We start from the raw sequence: 10,980 nt of genomic DNA, 5'->3' as shown, positions 1-10,980 counted from the left end.
ATAATTACAGCAAATTGCATTTTTTCCCTTTCTGCATTTTTCCAGAAGTCTGCTGTGATGGGTGGCGGAGATGAGAGGCATGTGGGACTAATATTCCTTCATTGTAGACAAACAAAGCCTGCCTGCAAAACGACAGTCTGAGGGAGCACGTGTGTTGTCTGCTATACCAGGATGCTTTAAAGCAGGGGTGTCAAACATACGGATCCGGCCCGCGGACAGGTGTTATCCGGCCCGCGGAATGAGTTTGCTAAGTATAAAAATGAGCCGAAATGTTTGAATGAAAAAAACTGCTGTTGTAAATGTGTCCACTAGATGTCACAATAGCAATTCTTTGTATCTTTGTAGATGATGCTACATATGTGCAAAATAAACCACATGTTGTTAGTGCACCAGTTGAGGAAAATGATCAAACTACATAAATAACATCCTGCATTTTGATTTTGATATTCTTTTTTTATCTTGATAGATTGAAAATGAACACCAATGAGTTGACTGATGAACATTATCACATCATTTATTCAGAAAGTATAAATAACGACAAATAAAGATAGAATACTATTAACTGCAACATGTAAGTGTAAAAAAAACAACAACAACATTATGATTTGTACAATTTCAGAATATGCTTGTTCTATTTTTAAACAAAGAAAACAATCTGAGGTTGTCTTTACTCTTAAGTTATCATGCAGTGATTTTACCAGTTCGTCCCACTTGGGAGTAGATTTTTCTCCATGTGGCCCCCGATCTAAAATAAGTTTGACACCCCCGCTTTAAAGGCTCCCTCGGTAAATTCAGTCTTTTGGGGGAAAACCATCTATTAGATAAAGAGCTGGCTGCAGAGGGACTTGACGGGACATGCCTGGTAAACATTAGCAACACCTGCTAAAGAGATAATGATGAGTTTTGAATAGCACTGTCATCTAACACTATATCGGGTAAAGGGTTCTTTTGGGAACCTCAGAAAGTGTTCATGTTGGAGCCTTGCAAGAAAGAATTTAAGACGATAATAGCGAGTCGAAATTATCGGAAAACAGGCCTCTAAATTTTAAATGTTGGCATTTGAGAGCTGCGATGTCCTCCACAAGACCTCAGTTGGGGGAGCATCAAAAGATTAACCCTGCACATGTGGTTCTCTTTTTCTTTAGCTTTTTGTGGCTTTTTGCAATACTTATTCCCACAAAATAAAGACCAGCCTCAACCAGGGGTGTTAAGAGAAAAATACAATAATACGAGAAGAAGAGCCGATGTTACCCTAAGGAAACAGATATCATCACTTATTACCAAAGTTAAACTAGGGTTTGTTTGTTTTACATTTCACGGGGATTCGCTTCTTTTTACACTTGTGCGACAATCATTCATTCATCACCATGAATTGATTTACGTGGACCCCAACTTAAACAAGTTGAAAAGCTTATTCGGGTGTTACCATTTAGTGGTCAATTGTACGGAATATGTACTGTACTGTGCAATCTACTAATAAAAGTCTCAATCAACAGAAGCACTGGCCAGAATTTCACAGTTTTAGTCAAGTTTTCACATTTTGATATATACTATGGTTCACTTATTTTTTTCCACTTTTGGGAGGCTATATATGCCCTAGAGATGCACCTTCATTCAGCTGGGATAAGCTTCAGCTCACTAACAACTTTAATGACAAGCGTCATAGAAAATGTAAATTAAAGAGCCCCTGTAATGCTGACAACATAGGCACCATTTTCATGGTTCTGGACCTAAAAATTATATCTACAGGTAGAATTTCCCCCCAGATCAAACACAGTAGTGATTTTAGGATTGTTTTCTAACGAGTTTCAGCACATTTTGGAAACGCCAACTTTTAGCTCCAAAATGTGGGCTGGTCCTGCATCAGCCTAGATGACGTCGCCTACAGAAGACTGGAAATCATTTTTAATATTGTGTGGTAAGGGCCTGATTTACTAAAGGTTTGCATGTACTAAAACATGTGCCAACTAAATAGCACACGAAAAGTTGAGCTACCAAACGTGCGCACAAAGGATTACGTCTGTTGAGGGAGCAGAATAAGGAGTGCAATCCATTTAGCGCAGGGGTCTCAAACTCAATTTACCTGGGGGCCACTGGATGCAGAAACTGGGTGAGGCTGGGTCGCAAGAAAATATTTTTTATACTCACCGTGTAGCTAGCTTAGCATCGCTCTTTTCGGTTGCTTTCTTGAAGAAATCTTGTTGCCTCAGTAGACTGCTTTTAAAAATTGTAACCAGGTTCACTCTCTCATCCCCCTGGTATTTTGCATACTCCTCAGCATGTCTAGTTGTATAATGACGTTTCAAATTGAATTCCTTGTGCACCGCAACTTTCTCTGTGCAAATAAGACACGTCGGGGTTCCCCATGTGCTCAACAAAGAAATATTGCATCTCCCACTTTTCCTGGAATTGTCTTCGCTCATCACTAACCTTTCTCTTCACTGCCGGCTTTGAAAAAGACATGTTTGGGGTTGTGGAATATATTTGTATTTAGCCGACGCACGGAGAATAATCGCCGTGGAGTTTACAGTTACGGTAGCACAATTAGCCCCGAACGGGCTAACATCACGACTAACGTGTTACACGTCCGATTTGCCCAACGACTCTCTGTCCGAGTATCAGCGCTGGGGTCCAGTGCACCACAGTTTTGTATAGTCACTCGGTCCTTCGGCGGAGTGCTTTGGAAGCTACCGGACCGCTCATTTTCCTCGCCCGAACTGTTTACAGCGGCGCCGGGGGCGGGAGAGAGCAGGCGGGCGAGCGAGGGAGGCAGGTAGGGAGGGAGGAAGAGTGTGTGCGGGTGTCGTGGAATAGCGGCAAAATGTTTCTCTGCTTGCATCACGCAAGTGACGTCAATGCATACTTGCCAACCTTGAGACCTCCGAATTCGGGAGATGGAGGGGATGGGGGGGGGGGGGGGGGGGTTAGGGGTGTGTGTGGGGGGTTTGATGTGGGCGGGGTTGGGGGTAGCGGGGGTGTTTTTGTAGCCCGGAATAGTTAGGGCTGCAAAGGATTCTGGGTATTTGTTCTGTTGTGTTTATGTTGTGTTACGGTGCGGTGCGGATGTTCTCCCGAAATGTGTTTGTCATTCTTGTTTGGTGTGGGTTCACAGTGTGGCGCATATTTGTAACAGTGTTAAAGTTGTTTATAAGACCACCCTCAGTGTGACCTGTATGGCTGTTGCTCAAGTATGTCTTGCAGTCACTTGTGTCTGCCTGCAGAAGCCGCATACAACATGTGGCTGGGCCGGCTTGCTGTTTGTATGGAGAAAAAGACGGCGCGATGACAGGTTCAAGAGGACACTGAAGGCAGTGCCATCACAGCATGCCCTCAATATTGTCGAGAGCCATACACCACACCGTGATTGGTAGATTCCTTCAGCTCAGCACACAACGCTGTCAAGTGCCATTCATTTAAAACTCGTGGGCCGCACTAACATTAAACTTTCATATTAAGGTGGGGGCCGCAAAATAATGTCTCATGGGCTGCAATTGGGACCCCTGGCGTTACTATGAACAATACATGCTGATCATCAGAACGCCCACAATACTGGGAGAAGAAGATGTAAATATAATAAACTGCACTCGCAGTTTGATTTATCAAGAATAAAACTCAGCTGCGAGCGCTATTTTGCGTCTTTATGGTCTGAAAAGTACGTGCAAACTGACACACTTACATACACACGGCTGTGAGAGAGGAGGCGATTGCACAGCAGCTCCGTCCTATGTGTGCCTGTCAACATATATGGACTGTCGAAAATAAAAGTATCAGACATGGTCTAATCGACAACAGCATGTTAGAATTTTACATTTGCTGGATGACTTAAGGGGCTGATTAAAACTAATCAAATTGATGCGTTTTTTGTGTCTACTGGCGTTTTTTTTTAAATTACGTTAGTTTTTCCGAAAATTAATTATGACCATATTTTCTATGTGAAAACCACTTATTGCATTATGTATATTGTGGTTTCAATGTAGATGCACTAGAGGACTGCTTCTAAAATGCCTCAAAAAGTGGTATATGTCTGCTGCATCTTTGAAAACATGGCAGACACGACAGATAGGAACATGATAACATGAATGTGCAGTAAATGTTCGAGTGCCTCCTTACAAAATCCTAATTTCAGTAAGTGGTTCTGCACCACTTTTCAATTGCACATGCAGTCTTGGTAGATCACATGCAAAACGCCCACTAAAAGTGCACACAATTTTGTTGTACCGGTACCAAAATATTGGTATCGGGACAACACTACTCCCTAGTATCATGGGCGCTTTGACGGTCAGCATAGTCGCGATCAAAAGTTTACATACACTTGTAAAGCAGATAATGTCATGGCTGTCTTGAGTTTCCAATAATTTTTACAACTCTTATTTTTTTGTGATCGAGTGATTGGAGCACATGCTTGATGGTCACAAAAAACATTCATGAAGTTTGGGTCCTTTAACAATTTACTATTTATTTATAATAAATGTGACCAAATCTGCTGGGTCAAAAATATACATACAGCAATGTTAATATTTGGTTACATGTCCCTTGGCAAGTTTCACTGCAATAAGGCGCTTTTGGTAGCCATCTACAAGCTTCTGGTTGAATTTATGACCACTACTCTTGACAAAACAGTTCAGCTAAAGTTGTTGGTTTTCTGACATGGACTTGTTTCTTCATCATTGTTCGCACGTTTAAGTCAGGACTTTGGGAAGGCCATTCTAACACCTTAATTCTAGCCTGATTTAGCCATTCCTTTACCACTTTTGCATGTGTTTGGGGTCATTGTCCTGTTGGAACACCCAACTGTGCCCAAGACCCAACCTCCGGCTGATGATTTTAGGTTGTCCTGAAGAATTTGGAGGTAATCCTCCTTTTTCATTGTCCCATTTACTCTGTGTAAAACACCAGTTCAATTGGCAGCAAAACAGGCCCAGAGCATAATACTACCACCACCATGCTTGACGGTAGGCGTTGGTGTTCCTGGGATTAAAGGCCTCATCTTTTCTCCTCCAAACGGTGTATTGTGGCCAAACAGCTCAATTTTTATTTTATCTTTGTTTCATCACATGGACAAAGATAAGACCTTTTGGAGGAAAGTTCTGTGGTCAGATGAAACAAAAATTGAGCTGTTTGGGCACAATACCCAGCAATATGTTTGGAGGAGAAAAGGTGAGAACTTTAATCTCAAGAACACCATGCCTGCCGTCAAGCTCTTCTTCAGGACAACCTAAAATCATCAGCCTGGAGGTTGGGTCTTGGGCGCAGTTGGGTGTTCCAACAGGACAATGACCCCAAACACACGTCAAAAGTGGTAAAGGAATGGCTAAATCAGGCTAGAATTAAGGTTTTAGAATGGCCTTCCCAAAGTCCCGTCTAGAACGTGTGGACAATGCTGAAAAAAACAAGTCCATGTCAGAAAAACAACAAATTTACCTGAACTGCACCAATTTTGTTAAGAGGAATGGTCAAAAATTCAACCAGAAGCTTGTGGATGGCTACCAAAAGCGCCTTATTGCAGTGAAACTTGCCAAGGGACATGTAACCAAATATTAACATTGCTGTATGTATACTTTTGACCCAGCAGATTTGGCCACATTTTCAGTAGATCCATAATAAATTCATAAAAGAACCAAACTTCATGAATGTTTTTGGTGACCAACAAGTATGTGCTCCAATCACTCTATCACGAAAAAATAAGAGTTGTCGAAATTATTGGAAACTCAAGACAGCCATGACATTATGTTCTTTACAAGTGCATGTAAACTTTTGATCGCGACTGTATATGTTGCATAATAATGAAGACGGAGACGCAAAATGGATTGCACGCTTTATTCTGCTCAGTTAAGAGACACAATCCATTTTGCACAGGCTTAGATCAGCTTGGCGTGTGCTATCAAGTTTGCACGTGTTTTAGTACACGCAAACCTTTGGCAAATCAGACCCTTTTTTTATCTACTGATTACTAATTGATATTATGGGAATGACCGCTAGGTTCATCCTCAAGAGCAAAAAATACATACTTTTTGGTCGTAAAATTGTACTATTTATTGTACTTTGATTGACTGGGAATGAGTGGGAAGCTCAGTGCACTCAATAAAATCCACATCTTGTCTATTTGCAGCCCGTTTAAAGATAAAATAGATAGAACTAACGATATCTCAACGTGAAGCTGCCAGCCTCCTGTGGAGTGAGATTGAGCTGATAAAAAGAGACTCGAGGTGTAACTTTTCAGTGCGACTAAAGCATATACGCAGTGAGAGCAGAGCATCATCCTCCCTGTTGGACACCAGCCCGCTGGATGGAAGCACACAAGAGCTGCTCACATCTCATCATCGCATCCTGTGTGATTTGCTCCCCACAGGCCCCCAAAGCGGAATAACAGCGAGCACATATGGCGCACTACACACACGCACAGCGCATGACAGGATGATTATCGATAGAGATTGATGAGCTACACTCACAGTTTCTCCAGGGCGTTAAGTCCAAAGAAGGAGCCATTCTTTAGGACTCGGATTTTGTTGTGGCTCAGCACTCTGCAAAGAAAGAGAAATAGAGAATTATTCTTCTGAGGATGCATTGACGTTTGTCTGCGTGGAAAAAAATAATAAAAAATTATAGGTTTTGCTGAGCTGCACGCAACAAGGACCAGAGCCAGTCGCACTTGTTGCCAGACATTAGACTAGATGGTTCCAATTAAAGACTAAAAAGAACATCCAGATTATAAACGGAATGCTAATCTTGGTAATTATTTGTACATCAAAAGGAAGCCCCTTTGCATCGGGCAAATGGCGACGCAGGCTGGGTTCACCAGACCTTCGGAGTCTCCGATAAGCGACAAGGGATCATGGGAAATGGCCGGTTCATGTCAACGGGTCTTTTCACTCGCCACATTGTGTGAGTCAAGTCCAGTACGCCGGTGGTGTAACTAAAGTGATGGTCTTGTGGGACGCCGACACAGGCTTTATTTAGCATCACTTCCTTTCACTGAAGCGCGACAATGCAATAATACCGTTTGTTTGCTGTGATATTGCGCAAAAACTACACAACCGTGAAACTTTAAGGACGAGTGGGAAACGTAAGAAGCCACAAAATAGTAAGGCATATCCAGATGACCATTCTTCAATTTTGAGTCACATATGGTTTTGATAATAGCAGAGACCTGTGTTCTAAAACAGTGGTCCCCAACCTTTTTGTAGCTGCGGACCGGTCAACGCTTGAAAATTTGTCCCACGGACCGGGGGGGGTATTATTTTTATTTTTCATATTTTTTTGTCATAAAGAAATACTTTTGTGTGCTTACGGACTGTATCCCTGCAGACTGTATTGATCTCTATATTGATATATAATGTATATATTGTGTTTTTTATGTTGATTTAATTAAAAAAAAAAAAAATATATATATATATATATATATATATATATATATATATATATATATATATATATATATACACACCGTATTTTTCGGAGTATAAGTCGCACCGGAGTATAAGTCGCACCTGCCGAAAATGCATAATAAAGAAGGAAAAAAACATATATAAGTCGCACTGGAGCCCGGCCAAACTATGAAAAAAACTGCGACTTACAGTCCGAAAAATACGGTATATATATATATATATATATATATATATATATATATATATATATATATATATATTTATATATATTTTTTTTTTTTGTGCGGCCCTGTACCAATCGGTCCACGGTTGGGGACCACTGTTCTAAAACACACACATCTATTCATATGATTTTACAATACAGTATCATTTATTTGCAATTTTAATGAAACATGCTATGATGTGCTCTCGCTTTGTATTGTTGTTGTTGTTGTTGTTGTTTGAAGCTATAAATGTCACAGTCTGAGTGACATTTTTGGGGTTTTGTACAATTTCTTGTTTTTGGTGCTCTTATTTTGTTCTACTTCCTGCGCGACTCCTTGTTTTGCTGCATCTTTGACTTTCTGTTTAGATTCCTGCCAACGCACCTGTTTTCTATTTCTAATCAAGTCTGTTTAGGTTCACCTGCTGCTCCTTGTCAGCGCTGAATTATTGCCTTTTTCTCAGTGTGCATAAGTTACTCTGCCTTTTGTTTATTCTGCTTTTTGCTAAGTAAATGATTGAACTATTAGACCTGCACGCCACCATCTGTCTCTGCATCCTGGGGTCGCGCCAACAGCAACAACGTGACAATCAAGGAGGCGGTCTGGGAAGTAGAGGAGCAACGTTCATATGTTCTCAATATTCAGTGTTCTATTGTTCATAGTTAGTATTGTAAATCCCTCATTCTGTATTTTCATATACATTTTGAGTCTTATTTGTCTGAACAGACCATCTCAAAAACGAAATAAATTCTAGTTTTTTTAATGAATTATTTGACATTTGTCAGAATGTACATAAAAATACATAATGTGGGATTTACAAGAATAACTATGAACAATAAAACACTGAATATTGAGACAGTGTGAACGTTGCTCCTCTACTTGCCAGACCACCTCCTTAAATCGACACATTCTATAATCGAGCATAGTTATAAAATATTAATTATGTTAATGTTATGCCCAAGAAGCCCAGGTAACTGTCTTTACTATGCTGTTTTGCAAGATCCGTGTCACGTGACTTCAAACTTAAAACCTTTTTCCTTCGCTTTGAACCCTGCAGCGAATTTATGGATTTTTATTTTGTGTTCACCAAATAGTTTTCATACAACACAGAGAGAGACACTGAAAAGGTGTGTAATCGTTTGTGCTATGGCGCCATCTTTTGGACGAGTTCGCTCACTGCAAGTGCAGCCTGTTGAAAAATGTACTTCCTGTTTTGTGCCTTGAACCAGAAGTGTTCGTTCCATAGTGTTTCTGCTGGAAATGATTCTTAATTGATCACTTCAAGCAACGTTTGTTAATTTTACAATATAACTAAAACAATTCATACTTGCTAAACTCATGTGTGATGTCTGTAGGAGTGTTTTCATGCATATTTGTATGTGCTATCGTAATGTAATCAAGCTAGTGTCGTTAACATTAGCGGATAGCCTAACATGTTTACAAGTGTCTGTGTAAGTATTATTAACTTACGATGGCATTATTTTCGTATGGTTTCAGTTCTGTAATTTTACCAAAACTTCACCATGGAGTTATTGAGTCTTTTTAGCTGATTGGAGAGCTAGCTTCCGTAGCTCGTGGGTCCATGACGATGACTTTTGTTTTGTTTAAACAACCGTTTTACTGCCGTGTGACACTGTTTGGAAACAATTAAGTTATGTGAATACCGTATTTTTCTGACTATAAATCGCGTTTTTTTTCATAGTTTGGCCAGGGGTGCAACTTATACTCAGGAGCGACTTATGTGTGAAATTATTAACACATTACCGTAAAATATCAAATAATATTATTTAGCTCATTAATGTAAGAGACTAGAAGTATAATATTTCATGGGATTTAGCGATTAGGAGTGACAGATTGTTTGGTAAACGTATAGCATGTTCTATATGTTATAGTTATTTGAATGACTCGTACCATAATATGTTACGTTAACATACCAGGCACGTTCTCAGTTGGTTATTTATGCGTCATATAACGTACACTTATTCAGCCTGTTGTTTACTATTATTTAATTATTTTAAATTGCCTTTCAAATTGTCAGTACTTGGACTTTGGGGTTTGTTTTCCCGGAATGCGAAGGAAAGTTGGCGCGGACAAGGCGTGAATGTAAGTAATATGATTTATTTATAACACTAACAAACTACAAAAAAGGAAGCAAACAAAAAGCGCGCACAATGGCGGAGAACAAACTTAACTAACGAAAACAAAAGACTAGCACAAAGGCAATTAACTATGAACATGAAACAAAAACACTTACTGTGGCATGGCATGAAGCATGAACTATGGTAAACAGGAATATCATGTGTAGCAGTAGTATGGATGGATAGATAGGATAATGTCACCAGGACGAACAACAGAAACCGACAGGCTTGAATAGCCGTGACATGATCAGTGAAAACTAATGGGTTGCTATGGTGACAAAACAAACAAAAGTGCAAAAAGAGTCCAAAAACAAAACAGAACATGACTAAAACAAAACATGATCACACAGACATGACACAAATGTCTATTCTTGGTGTTGGGTTTTATCAAATAAATTTCCCCCAAAAATGCGACTTATACTCCAGTGCGACTTATATATGGTTTTTCCTTCTTTATTATGCATTTTCGGCAGGTGCGACTTATACTCCGAAAAATACGGTAACTATTTTCAAAAACGGTATACATCTGCGGCTTATAGTCCGCTGCGGCTAATATATGTAAACCTATTTATTTATTTCAAAATTTGGTGGGTGCGGCCTAAACACAGCTGTGCTCAATAGCCCGGAAAATACTGTAGTTTATGTACAAATACTTGTTGACTGTTTTGTGGGCTTTACAGCGCTCTGATGTTTCAAAGCCGGAGGGCGACAGCAAGCGCCACGCTGCCATCATTAACACGCCTTTTGCCTTTCACAACATTTCCCGCCGTACCATGTGGCGATTAATGGGGTGTTTGCGACATTAAATGCGCCTTCATCGAGACAGTTGAGCCGTGGGTGCACCTTTTAAAAGGGGGAGCTGACTGTGAACCGTCTGTGCACGCCCCCCTACTTGTTTCCTGCCACATCAATAAAAAAACACTGCCTTCAGCTTCACGCCTTCTAAACCAGTTAATGACCAGAATACATTATCCAGCCTTGGTTTACTGGAACAAACTGGTCAACAGTCACCTTTTCGCCGCCAACAAATATCCTTGCAAGAAGAAAAGAAAGGGAATGTTAACTTGTAAACAATAATTACAGTTTGTGAGCATCTTTATCAACATGGGTTCTCACTGTCCTGCGCTTTCAGTCACTAGAAAAAAGCCTTTTATAAATCTAATCCATTATTATTATTATTATTATTGTTGTTATTATTATTATTAGCAGTAGTAGTAGTAATTCATGCTTTAGTTTAGTCTTGCAATGCTAGGG

The 10,980-nt window shown here is 40.1% G+C and overlaps 1 protein-coding gene across 1 annotated transcript in view; it reads right to left on the bottom strand.

Moving 5' to 3' along the window:
- adgra2 (adhesion G protein-coupled receptor A2) overlaps positions 1-10,980 on the bottom strand; it is a 143,458-nt gene that overhangs the window by 66,291 nt on the left and 66,187 nt on the right. The window contains exon 2 of the mRNA XM_061986259.1: positions 6,450-6,521. Coding sequence (XP_061842243.1) covers positions 6,450-6,521 — 72 coding nt within the window. The remainder of the gene's footprint in view (positions 1-6,449; positions 6,522-10,980) is intronic.

The sequence above is a fragment of the Nerophis lumbriciformis genome, linkage group LG12 (assembly GCF_033978685.3).
Source record: "Nerophis lumbriciformis linkage group LG12, RoL_Nlum_v2.1, whole genome shotgun sequence".
Taxonomy (NCBI): domain Eukaryota; kingdom Metazoa; phylum Chordata; class Actinopteri; order Syngnathiformes; family Syngnathidae; genus Nerophis; species Nerophis lumbriciformis.
The sequence above is the reverse complement of the archived record's forward strand: the minus strand, read 5'-3'. Positions and strand labels throughout refer to the sequence as shown.